At 41.2% G+C, this 25,477-nt stretch overlaps 2 protein-coding genes across 2 annotated transcripts; one reads left to right on the top strand and one right to left on the bottom strand.

The window, feature by feature from the left end:
• Positions 1–20,573, bottom strand: si:dkey-32e6.6 (extracellular matrix protein 2). Its single transcript, XM_067447291.1, has 10 exons — positions 20,555–20,573; positions 19,886–20,110; positions 18,430–18,494; positions 17,603–18,041; positions 17,358–17,473; positions 16,679–16,811; positions 16,013–16,170; positions 15,780–15,919; positions 1,641–1,967; positions 1–462 (listed from the first exon to the last, which is right to left on the bottom strand). Exons 2-10 carry the CDS (start codon positions 20,034–20,036, stop codon positions 288–290), a joined length of 1,704 nt encoding a protein of 567 aa, XP_067303392.1. The 5' UTR covers positions 20,037–20,110; positions 20,555–20,573; the 3' UTR covers positions 1–287.
• A 2,873-nt stretch (positions 20,574–23,446) lies between these two features.
• tnnc1b (troponin C type 1b (slow)) lies at positions 23,447–25,406 on the top strand. The gene is made up of 6 exons (XM_067447293.1): positions 23,447–23,623; positions 24,280–24,310; positions 24,425–24,571; positions 24,659–24,773; positions 24,878–25,014; positions 25,132–25,406. The coding sequence occupies exons 1-6, from the start codon at positions 23,600–23,602 to the stop codon at positions 25,161–25,163; spliced, it is 486 nt and encodes a 161-aa protein (XP_067303394.1). The 5' UTR covers positions 23,447–23,599; the 3' UTR covers positions 25,164–25,406.
• The last annotated feature ends 71 nt before the right edge of the window (positions 25,407–25,477 follow it).

Below are 25,477 nucleotides of genomic sequence, written 5' to 3'. Positions count from 1 at the left end.
CGTATAAATGAATATTGTGAAAGAAAGCCATTAATAACTGTCTGAGCCAAGGAGTATCTGAGCTTGTGACATTAACTTATAAGAAGCAGGTTTATTACATAAAAAAGAAACATAATAATGTATTTTATACTACAAGTTGCTGAACATGACCCAAATGTGCATTTAAAGAGCAAGCATGCACAATTATTAATAGATCTAATGGACATGATGTTTACAGTATTTAGAGGGACTAACAGGTGGGGTAAAGGGGAGGCTGTGAAGTGAGAGGGTGATGTTTCTGAAGTTCACTAGGCCTGTGATTGGCTCTGGGGCTCCAGTATGATCTTGCTGGGGTCCGGAATGCAGGAGAAAGCAGCACGAGGGATTTTCTGCACATTGATGTAGTTGTACTCTAAATGGACAGTTGACAGGGAAGATTCCTCCGTCCTTTTAACCTTACAGAATGATTTCACTGGGACAGAACTGAAAACACAAAGCCATATACATGATTCACTATCAAACGTTTCATTGGATGTAGAGATTATGTTTGTTTTGCAATAAAAATATCTAAACCATTTTCATTTATAATGATTTGCTGCTCAAGAATCACTTGTTATTATTGTTATTGTTATTGTTATTGTTATTGTTATTATTATTATTATTATTATTATTATTATTATTATTATCAGTGTTGTGCTAAAATAGTTGTGCTGCTTATTATTTTTCTGGAAACCATGATACTTTTTGGATTCTTAATGATGAATAGAAAGGTCACAAAAGAATTTAGCATGAACACAACAATAATTTGAAATATAAATCTTTTGTTACAATATACAAGTCTTTACTGTCACTTTTGATAAATTAAATGCATCCTTGTTAAATTAAAGTGTTAACTTCTTTTTAAAAATCTATTTACAACATTTGGATAATAATGTACATACATTTTCACAAATATTTTAAACAATTATTTGTGTGTGCTTTGTTTTTGTCCCCCTGTAGTCCCAACAAAATGACATTAAAAAAAAAAAAAAAAACAGTGAAAAAAAGTATTCATGCCTTAAGATAGCTTGTATGTAACTCTGCACCTTTGCTTCGTTTAGCATACACATTCTGTATCAGAATGGTAATGCATTTTATGCCTCGCTCTATACAATGTCGGACACAACAGTAATTAATATGATTCGCTTTTTACTTGACTATATTACCAAACTAATAATGTGTTGCTAACCATGTTTTCCGTTTGTCATCTCGGTCTGCTTTCTAAAAATCAGTATCCTTAGAAACGCTTAACTCAGAACATCACTGGAGAAAGGCATATGGTTTGTCATAATATTGTAATATAACCGTACCAGATTTCTCATATCAACAGAAAACTATACCGGGATATCCTGGCTTCTACCTTGTTTCAGAGAATGATTAATGATATGCTGATGATATGCTATTACCTTGTAATCCGTTACATGGATGTAACGGATTACAAGGTAGTTGGTGCCATAAGAAACACCAGCGATTTCAGCAATGGTGTTGACTTATGAATTTGCACATGGTTTGTCTATTAAGAACTTTCCACTCCCATCCACACTTTTTTTAAATGCCCTGTTTAGTAAGGCCCTATGTTAGAATGTAGAAGGTGAGGAAACTCACAGCTTAAGTTTACATACCTTATACGATTGTGGTCTAGATGCAGAAGCTGGAGGTTCTTGAAGTGGCGCATATTGTGGGGCACCCTCTCAAACCTGTTGTTGTCCAGGAGTAACTCCACCAGTGTTTGATAAACACCACGAAATGACTTCCCCAGCACCCCGTGCTCCTCTAACAAGTTGTGGGAGAGGCGTAGGGACTGTAAGCCTGGGCGGAGGTGACTCAATGAATATGGAGGAATGGAGTGAATGTGATTGTGCTGCAGGGAGAGTTGGCGCAAGGCCCTGGGCAGATCTGTGGGCACCACTGCCATCTGGTTATGGGACAGGTCAAGAGCTTCCAGCTTCCTGAAGAAACAGACAGAGGAGAGTGTATCACATCATCATGGAGAGTGTATTAGCGGCAGGCAACATCACCAATATTTTGTCACAATATGATTCTATTTATTTTGATAATGATATTCAGTATATAATAAGGTTGTCATGTATTGTAGATACTGGTGAAATTTCACAAAGCTCAATACCAATTTTGGTACCACAGCAAAAACTGCAAATATGGTTAAATATGTAATATTTAAATATGTGGTCACTGAACCAATCAACAAAATCAGTTGATGAATCAGATTTTTTTTTCGGTGAACAGATTTAAAAGAGATTAGACTTTGGGATGAATTGAAACCGCTTGATCAGGAAGACGTGCATGGAATTCATGCTTGTCCAAGACGGTCTATACAACTTGTATTTGTGTATTTTGTGATGGTTAGTGTACATTGGTTGCAGCATATGTAGAGTTTCTTTCAAGTGCTGGAGGAACTTGTGAAATATTCTGCTGTGTTTGCACAGAGAAAGGGCCCCATGGCAGGTCATTAACCCAGCACAAGACAGCTAGAGCCAAAAAAGCCTGAGCGTCAACTCCGGTTAAGTGCATTTGAGTGTATGTGTGTGCTCTGTAGAGGCACAAATGCGTAGAGAAGCAGGAATCAGTGAATGTGTTGTGGGGGTGGAGGATTTCGAGTGAGTTAGAGATAGAATGTCTTGAAAGAAATGGTAGTGTATGAAAGGCTTTTGTGGTTTTCGAGAGGGGTCTGGAGGAGGCAGCTGGTGTAAGTTTACAATGTTAGTCCCGGCAGGAGTCAGGAGCACATTTCCTCTGCCTCAGTAACACTGACGGCTGCCCAGTCCACCAGCGCACTGAGGAGGGTCTCATATAGCAACGAGTGTTATTATTACATCAAAAGCTACGCTGACCTCCATGTGGTTTTCATTCACCCAACAAGCTCTGATGCTGACCTTGTGATGAGAGATGAGACTGTAGAGGATGCAGACTGAATATCAATCAGGATATCTGACAGTACGTGTTTCAGTGGGAACCCTGAACTATTATGTTGTAGTTTGAAGTAAAATAAAGCAACTATTGGTGTCATCTAAACTGTATAAGCCTTTGAACAACTGATTTAAATCATTGTGACAGATTCATTGTTTGTATTTGTCTAAAACTATGTGCCAGAAATTTAGAAAATCAAAACAATATTGTCCTATGGCACAAAGTGGTCCAGTCTACCACTATTGCCCCCACCAAAAAAACAAATACTGAATGTGCATGATGTTCCTGCTCTTTGGAAATAAGTGTAAATGCTGAGAAAAAGAGGGAATGTTTCCCTCTCTTTAGGAGATTTTTATCAACAGTTGGGTTGTTAAATAAATCCACAAATGTTTTATTATGTATGTGCGCAATGGAGCCAACACAATAATTTACTGCTAGACGCATACTTTTGTGTCTATATAATATAATATTAGGCTAGCATTCAAGTATTTTTCTTTATTCTCATAGTTTCTTTTTATAGATTTTTATTATATATTATATGCCTGTTTTATATTAGAAGCATTTCTCTGCCAATGCACTATATCTAAAACAAATACCACCCCAAAATAATTTAAACATGTAATACCAGATACCATTCAACTGGCAAAACTGCCATAAACAAAAACTTTCATTAAAAAATAAAAAAGATGAAAAATCATAATTAAAGAACACGTGCCTCACATTGTGAAGCAGTTTCAGGATTATTGGCTTCTGATGTCTTGGTCAGATTTGTATTGTGGCATTGTTCCTACACAGATCTCCCCCACCGACAAGCCAATAACGGTGGGCATCCTCAGGGAGCACTGCTATAATGAGAAGCAGAAGAGCGTGGCTGCCACCACATGTCCAAGGGCACCCTGATACAAATGTTGCACAACCGCCCTTACGTAACCTGGCATGCGGGACAGGAAGACCACTGTCACGACAAGGCACGTTGGATCTCATGTTATATCATGCATGTGGGAGACCCAGGCTCAGCCAAACTCAGCCTATTCGTTTCGGGCACTGATTTGAACTAGCTAGAGCAGGCAATGAGATAACTATCTCCAGCTGTGGCTTCGCAAAATCATGCTCTTTTTCTGACAAGATTCAGAAGAGAGGTTCGGAATACTTACTTCCCTTTCGGGGAACTCGAGCTGCATCGAAACGCTGTGAGAACGCCTCTGCGTTAATGCGTCGTGAAGCGCCTGTAGAACCATTCCATCGGAAAAAAGATCGATCGTCGGCGTGATGACGTCATCGACCGGAAGCTATAAAACGTCCGTGAAAACAAACAGGAACTAGCTTCTGAGCCTTCAGCAAGCGATCTGTGTGAACCTGTCTGTCTATTTGGTGTTTTTGTCTGTCTGTTATCAGAGATTTTCCACCCTTTTTGTTAAATATTCCATATATTAACAGAAAAAAGAGAAAATAAAATAGATAGAAATGGCGAGTGAAAGCAGCAATTTCAGAAAGTGTGTTCCTCCCTGCCCACGCTACATCACGGGCGGGGACACACATCTTCTCTGTGTTGCATGCTTGGGAGCGCAGCATGCCCAGGCAGCCCTCGAGGGGGCTGCTTGCGAGCACTGTGAGCGTATGCCACTGAGAACGCTGCGCTCCCGCCGGGCACTCTTCGAGGAGGGTGCCTCGGCTCGTGTTCCCCGCGGCTCTGGTCCCGCTGCCGCCGAGGCGGAGCGAAGGCTGCAGTCGTGGGGATCACAATTGGATGTTGCAGAGGGGTTAGAGACGGGCGCTGCCTTATCTCTGCCCTCACCTGCTCCATCCAGCGGCTCTTCTCGGGGCATGGAAGCACGCATGGCGGTTTCTTCCCCCCCGAGAGAGTCGCCGGTACTTCATCTGTCCAGCTCTGAGGAGGTGGACGTTGAAAGTATCGATACTGAAGATTCGCCACTTCAGTCCCCTGCTAGTGAGGAGCTAGTTGAGGTTTTGACGCGAGCAGTGGCCAGGTTAAACATCGACTGGCCCACTGAAAGATCTGAGGCAGGAAGAAAACGTCATAGTAAGCTAGACGAACGCTTCCTGCCGTCTCGCGCTTCAGAACCTCAGCGACGGGGCCTGCCGTTCTTCCACGATTTGCACACCGAGGTGGCAAGATCGTGGAAGAGACCGGCTTCATATCGTGTCTTCAGCCCGCAGACTTCGGTCTACAGCAACATTTGCGGGCTGAGACAGTATGGTTATGGGGCGATGCCAAAGGTTGAAGAGACGCTTGCGAGCCATCTCTCACCTTCCTCGGCATCGTCCCTGAAGGCCCCGACTTTACCCACCAGACCTCTAAAAACAACGTCGGCGTTGGTGGGTAAAGCGTACTCGGCGGCGGGTCAAGCGGCTGCATGCCTGCACACGATGGCTATCGTGCAGGCATACCAGGCTGACCTGCTAAGGGATTTGGACGGTAGTGATGCTGTGGGGGGAGATATTATCACTGAGTTAAGATCTTCAGCTGATTTAGCTCTCCGGGCCACCAAGGAGACGGCCAGATGTGTGGGCCGCTCCATGGCAGCATTGGTGGCTACGGAGAGGCACTTATGGTTAAACCCCACAGACATCAAGGAGAGGGAGAAAGCCTTCCTGCTTGATGCGCCGCTTTCTCCTGGAGGCCTCTTCGGTGACGCAGTTCACACTGTCACCGAGAGGTTCCAGGAGTCGAAAAAGCAAGCTGCGGCGCTCAAGCAGTTCCTCCCTCTCCGGGTCCAGGTCCCTGGGGCTGCTGCTGATACCACCAAGCAGCCCAGGCCGAGTACGAGCTCCTCATACAGGGCTCAACAGAAACAGAGCGTCGCTGCCCGAGCTCCCCCTCAGCGTGGGGACGAGGGGCGGCGCTCTCAGACGAGGCCTTCGAGGGGCAGGGCTGATCTGCGGACAGTCCTGATCGCCAAGAAGGCCTCGTCGAAGCGTTCCTGACGCCAGAAGCGTCAGGACGCTGAGGGTGGTTCCCCCCGTAGGGAAACGGTGCTTACCCCTGCCTACGGTACCCGTTTCCCTACGGCACCCTCGGGGGGCCGCGCTGCCAACCCCGCCGCAATGCCGGGGCGCAGTCGGTCTCCGCGGGCCACCCGAGGGTGGTCCGCACCCCCTTCGGGGGGTCCCCGAGCAGTCAAGTCAGTTGTTCCCTGCCGGTCCGCCGCTTCAGGGCACTGCGCTTGTTGCTCAAAATACACCAGAGGCCAGCCTCGAGAGGCTGGTTCCCTTAGTAGATTTTCTAGACGAGTGGAAACGTCTATCAAATATATCTCGTTGGGTCCTGCAGATAATAGAAAAGGGGTACGCCATTCAATTCAGAAGTCGGTTACCTCCTTTCTGCGGTGTCCTACCTACAGAGGTGGGCCCGGAGCAGGCTCTGGTAATGGCACAGGAAGTAGAGACACTCCTGCAAAAAGGGGCTATAGAGAGGGTTCCCCCTCCCAGCAGGGAGTCTGGCTTTTACAGCCGTTACTTCATCGTGCCGAAGAAGGATGGGGGCTTATGCCCGATATTAGATCTGCGGCTATTGAATCGCTCGGTGGCCAAGCTAAAATTCAAGATGCTTACACTCAGACAGATTGTAGCGCAGGTCAAATCGGAGGATTGGTTTGTCACCATAGACCTCAAAGATGCGTATTTTCATGTCTCCATCCTTCCACATCACAGGAAGTTCCTGAGGTTTGCCTTCGGGGGAGAGGCATACCAATATCGTGTACTTCCCTTCGGTCTAGCACTGTCACCCCGCACGTTCACCAAGTGTGTGGATGCAGCTCTGGCGCCGCTGCGTCTACAGGGCATCCGCATACTGAACTATATCGACGACTGGCTGATTCTAGCGAATACAGAGCAGATGGCGGTTCAGCATCGAGATGCTGTTCTCGCCCATATGTCGAAGCTGGGGTTGAGGCTGAACGCCAAGAAGAGTGTGCTTTCTCCGGCTCAGAGAACCACTTTTCTAGGTGTGAACTGGGACTCGGTAATTATGCGGGCGCAATTATCGCCAACACGCATAGCATCGATCCTGGCAGCCGCCAAAGAACAGAAGCTAGGCCGAGCCGTCACTGTGAAACAGTTCCAGAAACTGTTAGGTCTCATGGCAGCAGCGTCCAACGTGATACCTTTTGGCCTACTGTACATGAGGCCACTGCAGTGGTGGCTCAAGACAAAAGGGTTCTCCCCGAGGGGAAATCCGCTCCGCACGATCAAAGTCACGCGGCGATGCCTACGTGCTCTGGTCATGTGGAAAAACCCGGGGTTTTTATTAGGGGTGTGCACGAATATTCGAATAGTCGAATATTCGATCTGTAATTAACATTCGAAAACTAAAAATACTATTCGAATTTTAATTTGTTAATTGGCTGGCAGTAAATGCAGTTGTAGCAGATATCAAGTGGTACCCTCAGGACAGAAGGACAGCCAAACATGGATGAGATGAAGGACGTGCATTTATTTACTTTAAAGAAAAACTAGGTTGGAGCAAAATTAGAAAACACACACACTGGAAGGCCTACTGTTTCACTCCGCACTTCCCCCGCTGCATTCAGTCAGACTGAGCGCGAACGCTTAAAGGGGAAGCGGATAACGCATCCTAAGGTGCGCCACTAATTAAGGCCCCACCTACAACAATTGGTAGGAACTCCCGACTGGAACCATTGAAAATTAAACATAAATAACAATGAAAGGGTAACATTAAGTTGTGATGAAGTTAAAACATTTACAAAAATATTTATTTCAACACAAATAAGTTAAGGTAAAATAAAATAATAAAAGTAGGATGACATAAAATAAAAAGTCACAAGCAACTGGCTACACAGTGCATCCATGAGAAATCCCTCTAAATCTCGCAGTTATATCTCAATCCACTGGGTGGCGTTGTGGAGCAGGTTAATAATTTAAGTGCATTTGATCACAATGTCGTCGTCTGCCTCGCAATGTTTGGAATTAACGTTACTTCGATGAAAATTGAAAATGCTGTTTGCACTATGATGAAAATGCACAAAATGGAGTTACTTTTGATGAAATCAATTACTGAAACTGAGTTATAATGATATCACCACCACAAACGAGAATCACATGAAATCCAAACACCAGTGGAATGAGCGATCACTGCTCAGGAGTGCAGGTAAGCTCATCTGTAGCTAAGTTACCCCGAGTGCGAGTGAGATAACTTATGATAGCAAAATGATCTCGAGACAAATGCTTCCTTTAAAGTTCTTTGAGGGTTTATGAACAGAAAATACAAGGTTCTTCACTTAACCGATATCTTTGTCTCCGCAACGCCTGTCAGTGGCGCATTTTCTCACCCGAGAATAATATCATAATCCAATAATATTATAGTTTATCCCTACATGAAAATGTGAAACAATACAAAGTAAACACATCAGCCATATCAAACACACGCACACTCAGGTCGGTAGGCTATAGCCTATTGACGTTTGTGTGTGTGTGTGTGTGTGTGTGTGTGTGTGTGTGTGTGTGTGTGTGTGTGTGTGTGTATACGTCACGCTAACTGACGCGCTCTGCGCTCGTGCTCCTTGAGCTTATAATGCTTTTGTTCTTTAGGCATTTTTTTACACACTGTTTAATGTTTTAAAAACCTTAAGATATAACGTAAGCGTGTTGTGTACATTGCCTAATCATAAGCTTGTTCAGAAATGGTGACGACATGTTTAGAGAAAAAAAGAAAGAAACATCTCTCATTTTCTCAAAATACCTAATTTAAATAAACGAATATTCGAATATTCGATTTTTATGAGCCCAAATATTCGAATACAATATTTTGGGAAAATGCCCATCCCTAGTTTTTATCTCAGGGTCCCGTGTTGGGGGCTCATGTTCGTCGCGTAACGCTTACGACAGACGCCTCTCTCACGGGCTGGGGGGCGACCATGAGTGGTCGCTCGTCCCAGGGTCTATGGCAGGAGCATCAGCGGCACTGGCACATAAATCGGCTAGAGATGCTCGCAGTGTTTCTTGCATTGAAACAGTTCCTGCCCGACCTCAGGGGCCACCATGTACTAGTCAGAACAGACAACACGTCCGTGGTGGCCTATATAAACCACCAGGGGGGTCTGAAGTCTCGTCCGTTGGACAAATTGGCACATCGGATCCTCCTGTGGGCCCAAGGGAAATTGCTGTCAATCAGGGCAGTATATATCCCGGGGGCCCTGAATCAGGAAGCAGACAGCCTGTCGAGACAGGGGCCGAGGCCCGGGGAATGGAGACTCCACCCAGAGGTGGTGGAGCTCCTCTGGAAGGTTTATGGGAAGGCAGAGATAGACCTGTTCGCTTCGGCGGAGAATTCTCACTGCCCGCAGTGGTTTTCTCTGACCCATCCGGCCCCGCTGGGGCTGGATGCCATAGTACAGGAGTGGCCGAGGCTGCCTCTGTACGCCTTCCCCCCGATTGTCCTGCTTCCAGGAGTTCTGGAGAGGGTACGCCGGGACGGGGCCCAGGTACTTCTAGTGGCTCCGAACTGGCCGACCCGAGTATGGTTTTCGGACCTGATATCTCTCCTGGAAGGCTCTCCGATGGAGATTCCGACCAGGAGGGATCTACTCTCTCAGGCGGGCGGGAGATTCCTGCACCCACGCCCAGAGATGTGGAAACTGTGGGCCTGGCCTCTGAGGGGGCTAGGCTCATAGAGGAAGGTCTCTCGGCCGAGGTCGTAGAGACCATCCTACACTCCAGAGCTCCGTCCACAAGGAAGCTGTACGCTTTGAAATGGAGACTTTTCTCAGCATGGTGCAGAGAACGCCAGTGGGACCCAGTTAACTGCCCGGTTGGTACAGTGCTGGAGTTCTTGCAGGCAAGGTTCTCGGCAGGGTTGACCCCCTCCACACTTAAGGTGTACGTGGCGGCCTTGGGTGCCTTCCACGTCCCTTGCAGTGGAGTGTCTTTGGGAAGACACCCTCTAATTACACGCTTCCTTCGTGGCACATTAAGGTTGAGGCCAGTTATGCACTCGAGGGTCCCGGCATGGGACTTGGCCATTGTTCTGAGGGGCTTGTCCGGACCTCCGTTCGAACCTCTGGAGGAGGTTTCGGATAAGTTCCTCACCCTAAAAACCATCTTCCTTTTGGCCATCTCATCTCTTAAAAGGATAGGAGATATTCAGTCCCTGTCGGTAGAGCCCTCATGTCTAGAGTTTGCGCCAGGGATGGTGAAAGCATTTCTACATCCCAGGCCGGGTTATGTCCCCAAGGTTCCTACGAGCCCACGGGGCCCCATCACTCTACAAGCCTTCTGTCCTCCTCCATTTATGACGTCAGACCAGGAAAGATTAAATCTGCTGTGTCCTGTGAGGGCAATGGATACTTATGTCCACAGAGCTGCCCTGTGGAGAAAAACTGAACAATTGTTTGTTTGCTTTGGACCCCCTAAGAAGGGGGCCCCAGTATCCAAGCAGAGGATGAGCAAGTGGGTGGTCGAGGCCATCTCACTTGCTTATGAAGCTACCGGGCAGCCATCTCCACTGGCTGTCCGGGCGCACTCAACCAGGGGTATGGCTGCTTCTAAAGCACTTTTGTCGGGGGCTTCCCTCCATGATATCTGTAACGCGGCCGGTTGGTCGTCTCCTTCTACCTTCGTCAGGTTCTACGAACTAGACCTGGCATCTACAGTAGGGGCACAGGTACTCTCGTAACCGTGTGCGCTTCGGCTTCACACATACGAGACACTTGGTCCTATGGCGATGTGGGTATAAGCGTTCTCACAGCGTTTCGACGCAGCTCGAGTTCCCCGAAAGGGAACGTCTCAGGTTACGTATGTAACCCTAGTTCCCTGAGGGAACGAGACGCTGCGTCGCTTTGCCATACTCCCGGCGTGTCCGTGATCACTTACTTCAGGCTTTATCAGAAGTTAGTTCCTGTTTGTTTTCACGGACGTTTTATAGCTTCCGGTCGATGACGTCATCACGCCGACGATCGATCTTTTTTCCGATGGAATGGTTCTACAGGCGCTTCACGACGCATTAACGCAGAGGCGTTCTCACAGCGTTTCGACGCAGCGTCTCGTTCCCTCAGGGAACTAGGGTTACATACATAACCTGAGACGTTTTCACACTTTAAAATGGTGAATGGCATCTATGTGTGTGTAATATCGCTCACTTCAGAACTGCTGTTTTTCGCCTCAGGCAAAGATGCTTTATATAACTCATTTTGAAATAAGATTCACTAAATTACTATTTTTTTGTCTCCGTGTGAGAAAACAAGCAGCGTGTGTCCTCTGTTTCACCCCCCCCCCCCCCCCCTGCCTCATTCCCGTAAGCTCAGTCCAGCTAGCGCATCAACACTGTCCTCGCCATCCATCAAAATCCTCAGTCTCAGGTCATTGGCCTGCAGTGGAGCCATCTCCCAGCACACCCTGTTCTTCAACCCCAAGAACCAAAACAACCCTCCAGATGAAGGGGGGCCTGTGGTGTCAATGCACACACACAACAACATTGTGCACCTATATAAACACACCAGCATACAAACACATAAACAGCACCATGACATATGCAGCATGACACATGACATTTATCACTTTTAAAGAAACTTGTGACTCTCATTAGCAGCTAAGAGAAATAAACCATGAAGGTTAAGTGAAATTAAAAAAACGTGATTAGATTTTATAGGCCTGGCACTTGGATCTTTAAAAGAGAAGGACAGAGCTCAAGGAGATGAGGATACACACACACACACACACACACACACACACACACACACACACACACACACACACACAATTTTTAGGGTTTTATTTCACCCTAAAAGGAAAATTCTGTCGTAATTTACTCACCCATACATAGTTTCAAACCCATAAGAATTTCATTCATCTTTAACATTTTTAATGAAACCGGAGAGGTTTCTGTCCCTTCATTGAAATTGCAACCAAAACTTAGAAGATCCAAAAAGGTCATAAGGGCGTCGTAAATCTAATCCACATGAATCAAGCGGTTTAATCCGAATCCAGATATTAATTCAGATATAATTGCATTATATGATTACAGGTTTATTTAACTTGTTATGATTAATGCACAAACACAGAAAAAACACTACAGAAGCCATGCATCACATGCTAGAACAAACCTCACTGGTTCATGTGCGTCACACTTGGATGTTTAAGCTTCTGCATTTACCATTTTTGTATGTTTGCTGATCATCGTTAAAAAGTCTAAATTAAATCTGTTTATCATTTAACAAATAGACTTTCAATGGAGAAACAGATATAAACATCTTAATTTGTGTTTCAAAGAGAAACAAAAGTCTTAAGAGTTTGGAATGACATGAGGGTAAGTAACTGATGTCAATTTTCACTTTTTTCGGGTGAACTTTTAAGTGTTTATCAGGGACTTTTATCCAAGGGGATTTACAAATCAGAATTTCTCATACAGGAGCATGAAGGGGTTCACAGTTCCCACAAAGTTTGGAGCATGAAATTGTCCAAATTGTCTTGCTTTGCTGAAGCATTAATAGTTCCTTTCACTGGAACTAAGGGGCCAAGCCCAACCCCTGAAAAACAACCCCACACTATAATCCCCCTCCACCAAACTTTACACTTGGCACAATGCAGTCAGGCAAGTATCATTCTCTTGGCAACCGCTAAACCCAGGCTCATCCATCAGACAGAGAAATGTGATCGGTCACTCCAGAGAACAGTGTGCGTTACACCACTGTATCCGATGGCTACACCAGGTGCTTTATTTTAAACACCTTTGGCCAGGGAAGTGATTGGAACACCTGAATTCAATGATTTAGAAGAGTGTCCCAATACTTTTGGCAATATAGTGTATTATGTATGAAAATAAGATGTAACGTAAACTAAATGCACCTAAAACCTACATTTTTGTAGGTATCATTTCAAATCTATTTATCTAATGTCTACTGTCTTTCTCTGAAGTCTTTAAACCTTCAAAAGTCTCTGAAGTCTTTTAAACCTGCAAATTGACATTTACATTTATGCATTTGGCAGATGCTTTTATCCAAAGTGACTTACATCGCATTTTAAGGTACACATTTTACATTTTTGTCAGTTCTTGCTTTCTCTGGGAATCGAACCCATGACCTTGGTGTTGTCAACGCCACGGTCAACTGTTTAAGCTACAGGAAAGCCAAATCTTAAAGAACTTTCAACTATGCTTTTGTAGTTAAAAAATAATTGGATTTCAGTTCATTTAAATTCAGCTTACATTTAAATTCAAATTGCAATTCTGCACCCTGTTTGCAATTCAGATCAAAATCAGGAATTAAATTGTGCATACTCGATTAAATTATGAATGGCACACAAGCCAGAGTACAACAGAAACTAAAGTAGACGTATAAATGTGGAAAAGTATGAAAAAGAGAAAAGAGTATTTATATAATGTCCACATTGGCACCATGGACCCAGTCTAAATACCACTGTAAATCCCAGCAATTTGTTTATTTGCAGGGGGTCTATAATAGCTAGTAGTTGATAGCATTCTCAATCATTTCAATGTCAAGTCTGGCACAGAATTACACAATTACCCAAATACCCCCCAGAACTACACAATTTATCATCTTTAGACCAAATTCTAAGCTAATCAATTCATCGAGAACATCTCTGATCACAGCTGGAAGAAGGCCGATCACAAATAAGCTTAAGGAAAATATATTTTTGTATGTGTTTATATTGTATGTGGCTGGGTTGCTAGATGAGGGAAAGTTTGAGAAATGGAGTGGTGAGGAGGTGTTGATGGAGCTGGGATTTACAGCGGTATTTAGACTGGGTCCATGGTGTCAACATTATTAGGGCTGACAGGCACTCATAAAGGCTGAAGAAATTAAAGTAGACAGTAAAAGACCTGCCTTAACTCGAGAGGTTCACAGATTTGTGCCGATCTGTGAACCAATAGTGCAGCGATTGGGTAGATTAGAGGCTCACATATGTTATGCATGGACACACACATACTCATCTACAGTAACAATTAACAGCACAATTTGGTTACAATGTGACATTATTTTTTAAATAAAGAGGCTGTAAAGTTGAAGTTTACTTCGCTCACTGGTAATCACTGGTTACCTTAAAAAAGCAGCTGGAAAGCAAAATCAAATAGTTGGCAACAGTTCCAGAAATAATGTCCGTTTTCCTTAGAAATGCAGAGATTGATGAAAGCGAAAAAGAAAGAAAGAAAGAAAGAAAGAAAGAAAGAAAGAAAGAAAGAAAGAAAGAAAGAAAGAAAGAAAGAAAGAAAGAAAGAAAGAAAGAAAGTTCCTTCCATTCCCACTTTGAATGGCACCATTTCAGAAAGATTTGCAATTCACAAGAAAAGAAAATGAGTAAAAGATGTTGGAGATGAATAATGTATTAGTATGATTTGCTGACGGTATGAGAGTCAGTGTGAAAGTGGAAATGGAGGGAATGGGAAAGACAAAAAGCTTATGAAGCAGAGAAAGTTGTAATGAAAGGCCTCATTTTAACGTAAGCCTTTGGTCTGTTTCTCACATAAAGCTTTTGTATGACTTCAGAAGGCTTGGAATATAAGTCATAGGCTACTTTTATGATAAAGTTATGGTGCTTTGTGCCCTTTTTTAGCTTGAAAGCTCCAGTTCACATTCATTGTAACTGCATGTTAAATAGCAACAAAAAAGCAAAATCTTTAAAATATCTTCTTCTTTTGTTTTCCACCAGAAAAAATTAAGTCATACAAGTTTGAGACAAGTAAATGAGAACATTTTAATTTTTAGAAGAACTTTGAGTGCCTCTTTACAGTATAAAGTACTAATTACTGTTGCATATTTTCTTTTTCTAGCTTTCAGGAGAAGTATTGATGGTTTAGTGTGCTAACCTAGTATCTATACTTTGGCAATTCATAGAAATTGCTAAATATCTCTCTACAGGAATCACGGTAACCCCTTTATGAATCATACCCACACATATATAGCCAAGCTATAACCAGTGCTGTAAACCGCACACCATTTGGCTGATCAGCGGCCAGCCAAACATCTGGATTCACCACAGTACAAGCGCAAGCTGTTATCCATGAATGAGCTTATGCTTAATTACAAAATTGACCCTAGTAATCTTCCATAAACGATTGTAGATAAAGTCTTTATTACTCATGTAATTAAGTTTGTATTTACAAACAGCTGGGACATGGTATGTTCTCTGGCTTGTTTTTCTAACTTCACCCCATCTCTCAGTGTGTTTGACAGGGCAAAGGGCAGAGTGAGTGATGAGTGAGCACTCTGTCACTTCTGCCTCCCGTATATAACATGCTCCTGAGGATGAGTGATGTGAGACCTTGGAGAAGCACATCTACTCCAGTCGAATCGAAACTAGGAGGCAGATTCAGGGTGACAGCAGGGCCAAAATAAATGATCACCCTCCTTCAAATGATTCTGATGATGACGAACACACAGGAATTGTATTCAACCAAAACACATTCACAGGGTGGGTTAGATTGCTCTCAATGTGTCTGTTGTGCGCCATCTAGTGGCTAACAAGTAAAATGTTCTATATATAATCACCAGTGAAATAAAAAAATATTAATATTTCATGTAAATACATTATACAATTATAATTAATATATTTATATACATTTTAAAAAATTGCAATGTATTGTTTGAAATGTTTTATATAGAAATATGAAAAGATAAATGTATGTTTTTACTATTCATGACAATTCAATCAATTCGATTAATTTTGACAATTTATATTAAAAATGTTTTATAATATATATTCTGTAATAATATTAATATATCAATATATTTTATACAATTTATAATAAAATAAGACATATTAAAGCAGGTTGCTATTCTTTAAACAATAAACATAAACCTATAATGTGTATTAATTAAGTATAAAAATGTCCATGTGAGACTCACGGCAGGTTGATCCAAGCCTCAGGGTAGATGCTGTTCTCTTTCAGGAGGTTGTGACTGAGATCTAACACCTTCAGGTGAACACACTGATCCAGAAGCCTGTCCTGCACCTCCACTATTTGATTTTCCTGCAACCTTAAGTCCTGCAAATACACCAAGACATATCAAAATATAAAACCCCTAAACTTATACAGAGAAGCAAGTGACTGAAACATTGGTTGGATTACAGAACTGACCTCTAAAGATGGGGGTAATCCCGCTGGAATGGAACTGAATCTGTTTTTATCCAGTCGTAAATACTTAAGGGCCTTTAGAGGTCTGAAAGCCCATGGTGCAATACTGCCCTCATAGAGGATGTTTCCTGTCAGTTCTAAGACTTGCAGGTTTGTCAAACCTGCAAAAATAAAATAAATAAATAAATAAAAAATAATTAATAATGTTTAAGTAAGTAGTAATATAAAGGTTTATTTGTATTTGTATTTTTTATTTTGAGCTGTCCTGGACTTATTCTGACACCTAGTGGTGTGGTTGTAACCTCACAAAAAAGCAAAAGCTTTCCATTATTAAAGTTATAGTACTAATGACCAATTAGCAGACTAATTTAGCTATATATTTTGAGCAAAACTGTCCATCAACAAGTGACAGTTACTACGATAAAGCAAGTAATATTCGACTGGTCATGCGATCTCAATGACTTGCTCAATGTACATTAATACATAATCTTTTCCGAGTGTAGCCTACATTCGTTTAAACATTATCTAAAAGTATTATTCAGTTCTTTATCTGTAATTTTTGTCTTTTAATGAAAAAATTACTAAAGAAGAACTCTGACTTTCCTCATAATAATGTTTCTACATCTAAACTCACATAAATACATACCAAAGCATGAACACAGCACAAACCTTTGAAGCTGTGTGAAGCCAGTTGGTTTATTTTATTGCTGTTTATCTTTAGATCCTCCAAGGAAGATGGCAAGCGTGGAACTGTTGTAAGTTCATTGCCATCAAGTTTAAGACGTTTTAGCTTTGTCAGATTCTGTGGAAAAAAAAAACACATTTTTTAACTTGGGATGCAGTGGTTTACGTCTGTTTTGGGCCTAGTGAATAGTTTCCACTGTGTCTACCACCAAATGAAAACCTAAATTTTGCACTTTGGTTAAATTATTGAATGTTAGGACATGTATTTCAAACTCTGTTGCCCCAGACTACTGGACCTGTATTCTTTTTGTGGAATGTCATAAATGGCCACTGTGAATTGTGCACTTATTTCCCTCCTCAAAGTACATTTACTCTTCATGCTAATTTCACTGACACTGAGTTCCTATTTTCATGGTGTCGGGTTTGCTTTGGGAGTGGTGTGTTTGGTCACTTCTCAAGGTCTCCCAGTGAGAAATCCAGACTCATCTTGGCCAGACATATATATATAAATTTAGCAGTTATAATTTAAAACGTTTTCCTTTTAATTTGTATGTTCTTCAAAATCCAGACTTAAAATTCGATGTAGAAATGTACAGTACTTGCACTTTAAAGATTACAGATGTATACAGCTGGTGTAATTAAAGGGATAAAGAAATGCCAGTACCATAAAGAGACTTAGGTCCAAAGAGGAGTCGTCCAGCATGTTCAAACTTAGGTCAAGCTCTTCAAGATTTGGCAGTCCAGAAAAACCACGAGGAGGAATTCTTGTCAAGTTATTCCCTGTAAAACAGCACATCGGTTAAAACGCTGAATGGCTGGGCTTATTACAAGACATAACCGACATAAATTATAGAGTGACTCAGTGACCCATATACTTATGTTGGATCTCTCAGTCTGTCTAGGCCTTACCAGGCAGCTCAAGGATGGTGACTTCCAGGTTTGTGATGACGGGCAGGTGGGACAAGCCAATCTGCTTGCAGGATATTCTAGTTCCTCCCAATTGGCAGCCTTCTGGTAACGAGTCTATGAAACCATCTCGGGTCAGGGTGCTGTTAGAAGCATCATTCTCCTCTCCTTCAGCTTCCGCTTCTTCATTTCCCTCCTCTTCCTCCTCCTCCTCTTCTTCCTCCTCTTCCTCCTCCTCCTCCTCATCTTCTTCTTCTTCTTCATCTTCATCTTCTTCCTCTTCCTTTTTCTTTGCTTTCTGCTCCTCCCCTTGGTCCATGAGGCGATTTTTCTCCTCTTTGAGTTCCCTCAATATTGCGTTTAGTTTTCCTGCTGTTGCACCCCATCTCTCCAACATTGCACTGAGCTCCACCCACATGGCCTCGGTTCGCCCCATAACTGACTGATGGGACACACATAGGGAACATGGCAGGAATCAAGCCCATTAGTTAAACAGGAATGACCAGAAACACGCTGAACAAACTAAACAAACTAAATATAGTGGACAAATAGCACAGACAGGAATAAAGGAGGTGGAAAATTAGAGGTTGAGCATTAAGACAGGAAGCAAAAATAGACTTATAATTAGCATTTATGGTATGGTCGTGCTTTCTTGGACTGCCAGAATACACATACTTGTTCCACTGTAACAACAGTAGCAGCTTGTGCAGCAAACAGGCATTACTACGGGACACATTTATGGCCATGAATTCAATATTTACTGTTTTCTATTTATTTCATCACACTTATTTGAGAAGAGTGACGCTTTGACTGCAGACATACTGTCTCACCTGTGTATTTGTGGCAGTGTTGCTCGATTGACTCGTTCTTTGTGCTTGATTGCCTCCATTTTCACCTACAAATCAAGTCATGATTCAACACAACAATATCAAAATCAGTAAACACAGAACTATGAGGAAACCAACAACTGCACTGTTAAAAACAGGAGATTATTAGGCTACTTTTATGCAGCAAGGATCCACTAAACTGATCAGTAGTGAAGTGATAGTAAAGACATAAAATCTATTTATCAAGTCAAGTCCATTTTATTTATATAGCGCTTTTTACATTGCTGATTGTTTCAAAGCAGCTTCACAGTGTTAACAGGAAAATAATCTAAAAGAATTTGGCTGTAAAGCTGCTCTGGAAAAAACGGTGATGTCATCCAGGTCATTTCAATTATCATATAGCGACATTGTGGGAAGATCAAGCATTTAGCTGATATAGTTAATTTAGTTTAGTAATTAAATTTATTTGTATATTTAGTTGAAAATGTAGGGTCCCCAACTAAGCAAGCCAAGCCAAAGTCGACTGTGGCAAGAAACCAAAAAAGGTGGCATAATGGAGGGAAATAAACCTTGGGAGAAACCAGGCTAAGTCATGGAGTGTGCCAGTTAATTTATTTATAATAAATGCTGTTCTTTCCAACTTTTAATTCTTCAAAGAATCCTGAAACATATATTATAGTTTCCACAATAGCACAGCTGTTTTTAACTGATAATAATCATAAATGTTTCCTAAGAATCAAATATATACAAATATTTGACTATAATTATTGTTTTTACTGTATTTTGATCAAATAAATGCAGCCTTTGTGAGCTTAAGAGACTTTGAATGCTGAAACAATTCAAAAAACTGTTCAAAATGAAGACATTTTGTTTATATTCTAGTAGTGAAACGTTATCATATTCATAAATAACGTGATTAACTACACCTGTGGACACCTGTGTGGCCATGAGGAGAACTAATTTCATAAATCCACTAAAATCACCTTGAGTCCGATTTGAGAAGTGAAGTTAGTTCAGAGAAAAGCCATATGCTTGCAAATACCAAATACAATATAAATCATACATTTTAAATTTTTAAGTTTTATTAAGTGTTCGAGTACTTTAAAAGACCACTATAGATGCAGACAGACACGTTTTCAAAAAGTTTTGCAAAAATACTGATGGTTTTGTGGCAGATACAATCTATCATAACATTTTTGTAAAGGAAATTGCTCTTACCTCTATTTATTTAACTTCTCTCAAAACATCTTTGGATTCGCTTTTACGGATTTGTCAGATGTATGTTATTTTTTTTCTCTTATAAAAGACATTTCAATTAGTTTTATCATAACTAAATTGCATTCGAACAAGAAAAAGTATAACAGACACCATGCACCTCTTACAATGGTCCCAGTCCTGAGAATTCATCCTGTCCTACTGCTCTTGAAATCATAATTACTATAATTGTTGCTCTACTCACCTGAAGCTGAAGAAGAATCCACAGATTGATGCTGTGAGGATGAAACATCAGTCTGAGGTAACAATGTGAGGAGTGAATCCAGATCATTCAGTGCTTCTCCGTCCACAGCTAAAACTCCCAAGCACAAGCAGAACACCAAAAGAGCCTGCATGGTTCTGATCCAATCTGTTCAGATGCTCACCGTGTACCTGCAAGCTCACCTCTAGCTGCCCTCTTAAATTCTCTCTTAGTCAGCAGTGAGAAGGAGGGTAAAGAGGAGAAAGAGGAGGAGAAAACAGGGAGGAGATCACAGTACATGGTTAGACGTGTACAAGGACCTTCATTTCCAGGAGTTCACAAAAATATCAACCCCTCCTTATAAAGTCAACGGTTGTGCCAACAAACACTAGAGTTGGGACAAAGAGAGAGAGAGAGAGAGAGAGAGAGAGAGAGAGAGAGAGAGAGAGAGAGAGAGAGAGAGAGAGAGAGAGAGAGAGAGAGAGAGAGAGAGAGAGAGAGAGAGAGAGAGAGAGAGAGAGAGAGAGAGAGAGAGAGAGGGAGATGATGGGTAATGTCAGTCACGTCATGCCACAGTGACACAGTGTTCACACCTTGTAGCACTTGAGATGGACAAATGAGAGAGTTATCCAAACAAGAGGGCAGTGAGAGAGCAGCCTGACTGACCCGTACAGAGATCTCTCTCCGGCTCCATGTCTCGTCCTCAACATGTTCCAGCCTGGCACTCTGCCATTAGCACGTATGTAAGAAAAAGACCTTGCCAAAAGAGAAAGACATGGTTCTATAACTCATAAAACAAACACATGGAGGCAGACAGGCAAACAGACAATTGCAATGTCCTTAAAGCATACAGCTACACACTCCTCTTGTTTATGGAGATTAAAGGCTGATATATATACAATAGAAAAGTCACATTTAAAATGTCTTGCATTTGATAATTAGACAGCATTTCTCTTTCTTTCTTTAAAATAAATGCCACTGGCTGTTATAATTAGTTTTCTAATCCAGTGACATTTATACATTATCATGTCAGTTTTTTTTTTAATTAAATTGTCCATTTCAATCACTAGTGCGAGATTTGAGAAATGTGGGGGAGGACAGAAGGATGTTTAAAAAAGCCAGAGTTGAGGTTGGACAAGGGTCTCACACACACATTCAAATAGACAGGCTCTCAGGGTCACATTGTATAGGGAGAGATTGTTTGCATTTACATTTACTCCATAAAGTATCACTGCAGAGAGAGATACTGCCTTGCGACTCTGTTTAAATTTGCTCAGACAACACAGACTACAAAACGGACCAACAACTCTATATGTTGACATAGCAAGCATAATTTTGGAACTTGAGGAATCTTCATTTTTTTCAAGTTTTAAATCAGATTTGTTTTGCTTTATTGAATTAAAAAATTACAATATTTTTTTAAATAAAATGTTAATAAAATGTACATCTCTCTCTTACACACACACACACATCTAGTTCACTATCTTTGTAGAGACTCCCCATAGATGTAATGGTTTTTATGCTGTACAAACTGTATATTCCATCCCCTTTAATAAACCTACCCATTATACAAAGCTTTCTGAATTTATACATTTTCAAAAAAAAAAAAAAAATACATTTTCAAAAAAAAAAAAAATCATTCTGTATGATTTATGAGCTTGTTTTTCCAAGGGGACCTCAATATAGGTTCAAATTGCATATATATATATATATATATATATATATATATATATATATATATATATATATATATATATATATATATATATATATATATATATATATATATATATATATATATATATATATATATATATACAAATCCACTAAAATGATTTGTTTTTATTTTATTAATTTTCATAAATTGTAACTGAGTATGCCTGTTGCTTTCCAAGCAACTTTTTTCCCAACACAACCAAGGTTCCTGAATCTTTGCTTCTTTAAGAACCATTTTAAAATGAGGACCCTGTATTACTGTCCAAACAAACTGTGGGTAAGAACGAGACAGTATCTGTAATTTTACAAAACCACTTTGCCAGACTGCTGCTCCTCGTACAAATGTCTGTCCGTAGTGAGTCACTAGTGTATGTTCTGCTAGTGTTCAACCCTTCTGTCCTCTCTGTCCCACACACACCTTCGGTGTCTCACCTGTAACTTTCTCAGGATGAGGCCATGGGTAAAGAACGTGGGAAGAAAAAAAGAGAAAACCAACATCTTCCCCTAACACAGCAAAAGTTTGTGAACTGTAATAGCTAAATGAACCCAGATTACAGTTTCATACTTTTTATGAAATTATACTATTTGTGAATGAATTGTATGCACATGCACTTTGTAATCTCCTCCTCTGAGTCTTTTAAGGGAAGGTTCATGGCTAGTTGGTGGTTCTTTATTTAGGCCAGAGGAATCCAGAATAGCATAGCGTATCATTGTGATGTCAGCTCTGGAGCCATAAGCCTATGCTTGCTGCTTTTAAGCAGCTTGCCTTGTGGCCTAATATGACACTTCTGCTGTCTCATTTTGACATAAAATATGGATTGATTTGTAGTGAATGAGGAAAAAACACAAGAACTGATGTAATAATTCACAAAATAAATGAATGTTTTTAAGCAGTTCAGGCAGGTGCCTTGAGTTCCCTTCGCTGGACTTAATTATAGAAATAAAGATGGACTCGTGTCACAGTAAAGCAGCTGTTTATACTTCACTAACATTAGGACTTGAGTAATTAGATGTTTCCCCTGATCTTTCATTCAGAATTGCATTTAAAATGGTTACTTCAGTCAAAAACATATTCTTTTTTTTATCATATACGATGGAAAAAAAATACTTTATGGATTTAATTATCAGAGGTTATTTGCATATACTGTACACGAAACATTTAGTTAAAGTGCCTCTTTTTTGCATTCTTTTATTTTAAAAAAGATCTCTACATCTGAGGATCATGTTCTCCAGCTTGATTAAGGGTGATCTAAAGAACATTATGAACTTTATGGAAGCAAGGATTTCTATTTTTCAAATGTATTTTCCATTTTACCTCCTAACATTTATTTTTGTTCATACATTTTTTTAATGACTTTTTGGTTATCCAAGTCTCATATGTGGTTCTTTGGCCAATGAAAAACGTTCAATATTAATATTCAGTTCTTTAAATGACACACACCTTAATCAAACCCCAACATTGGTTAAGATTTAATAATAATAAGTGCTATTGGCCTCTTTGATCATAGTCATTTCCATGCGTGCATATACGACCAGTGCCTGCCACAAGAATGAGAAGAAAGAGTCGTGATGCTTCTCAACAATGATTGGCAAATGCAGGTGACCGTGGATAAGTTTAGAATGTGATATGTGCTTGTTGCGCAGGCTGCCAGGCAGACCAGTGCCAAGGACTTATTGTCATAACTCGAGCTCTCCTGCCTGTTGTCTCTGACATTCCTCCTCTATTTATAGCCCATACCATCACTAACCCCTTTCTGCCCCGCTCCCTTTCCTTTTTCACCCATCCCTTGCTCTCTTAGATAAGGAAGGGGAGGGACAAAAGGCTTTGTCTTTTCTGAGCCATTCATTCCAGTCATAAAGACCAAGGCAGGTGGCCCTGGGACTCTTCGTCTTGTGTCTGCTGCGAAGAGGTAAGCGCTGGGTGACAGGGCTTCAGTGCTGGATCACTTGTAAGGAGTTTACAGACAATTTCAAAAAGAAAACCCCCAATCCAGGACAGCCATGGATGATGTATATAAAGCAGCGGTAAGTTACGGATGCAATAATTATTAGCATTTCATTGCACCTCAGGCTGTCTGAAAGGAGACTGACCATGTAAAAAAAAGAGTCCCATACTACATTTTTTGTATGAAAGCTAAATGATTACTTAATAATTGTTAATTTGACAGTTAACCTGTCCTTGAGAAGAAATTTCCTTTCTCTGTAAATGACATATTTCTCTATTATAACTAATAATCTGCCAGAGAAATCAATCAGTGCAAACATCATCTAGTTAGCACTCAAGGTTAAATCAAAGAATGAAAATGGGACAGGTGCAATTTGGTACCCTTTTAAGGATATATTGCCTAATGGCACAGAACACATCATCAAAATGGATTTGTAACATAAATGAACACAACAAAACAATTGAAAAGTTTAGGTTTAGCATATCCCACAATAGCTGGTGATATTTCAATCGATATTGCGAATGGTCATAGACACTGAGGCTAAAGCATTTAACAATGGGGCAGAGGGTGTCTGGTGTCTGAAGGCCGTTAAGCGAGTGACAGCTGTCATTCCTGTAAAGAATAGACTGTGGTCAGTCTCTGACGAATTACAAGCTATATAGTCTTACAACATACTGTATTTTTAGTTCAAAGTCGATTAGAGCAAAGCTTTGAGCTCTCTCTTATACCTAATAGGTGGAGAACTTGACAGAAGAACAAAAAAATGGTGAGTGTCTCTTTAATCTGTCTGTTTGAACATATCACTGCACACATTTTCATCAAACACAAGAGTGTTGTTTACGTGTGACTTTTTGCGCTGCTATTTGACTGTACCTGGCAGAGTTTCGCGCCGCGTTCGACATCTTCGTGCAGGACGCTGAAGATGGCTGCATCAGCACTAAGGAGTTGGGGAAGGTGATGAGGATGCTGGGACAGAACCCCACCCAAGAAGAGCTGCAGGAAATGGTAGATGAAGTAGATGAGGATGGTATGTTGGATATTAGATGAAGATACCATGTATAGCCTAGTTGATGACATTGGGATTTCATTGTTGAGTGGTCTCTGCGCTTTGTAGGAAGCGGGACAGTGGACTTCGATGAGTTCTTGGTGATGATGGTGCGCTGTATGAAAGAGGAGAGCAAAGGAAAATCAGAAGAGGAGCTGGCTGAGGTCTTCCGCATGTTTGATAAGTATGATTGCATTTTTCCCCAAAGCATAATTATAGTGTAGCCTATTGCACGATCATATTACAATAAAAGTGGTTGTTATCTAAATGTATTGCGGTCTCTTTGAGGAATGGAGATGGTTACATTGATTTAGAGGAGCTGAAGAACATGCTGGAGTCGACAGGTGAGGCCATTACAGAGGACGACATCGAGGAACTCATGAAGGACGGTGACAAGAACAACGACGGCAAGATCGATTACGACGGTAACGCACGCAAAAAAACATTCAACACTCAAAACATCGTAGGCTACTTTTATGAATATTTACTCATTAAAAATCACTAATTTTGATAGCTAAAATGTTTACTTTTAATACCAATAGAGTTCTTGGACTTTATGAAGGGTGTCGAGTAAAAATCCCGCCTGACGGATTCAAGTCATTCCCTGACCCAAGCCAGACTCTCTGACGTCACCACACGGACACTCAATTTGGAAGCCCTGAAAATGATTTGGATTTCATACGTTTCTGAGATTTGTTGAAATAAATCTATGGTGTCATGTAGGCTACCGCTGCACAGAATAGTTATTTGTGTTGAAGTAAAAAACATTTTCTGTACCGGGTTGAAAGTTTTGTTCTGTTATTTCTTGCTCAAATCTACTTTTTAATCGATAAAAATAAAAATCAATGAACCCAAGAATCAGTTAAAACAGACAATGGAATTTGCACA

This window comes from Pseudorasbora parva, chromosome 6 (assembly GCF_024679245.1).
Source record: "Pseudorasbora parva isolate DD20220531a chromosome 6, ASM2467924v1, whole genome shotgun sequence".
Classification (NCBI taxonomy): Eukaryota; Metazoa; Chordata; class Actinopteri; order Cypriniformes; family Gobionidae; genus Pseudorasbora; species Pseudorasbora parva.
The sequence above is the reverse complement of the archived record's forward strand: the minus strand, read 5'-3'. Positions and strand labels throughout refer to the sequence as shown.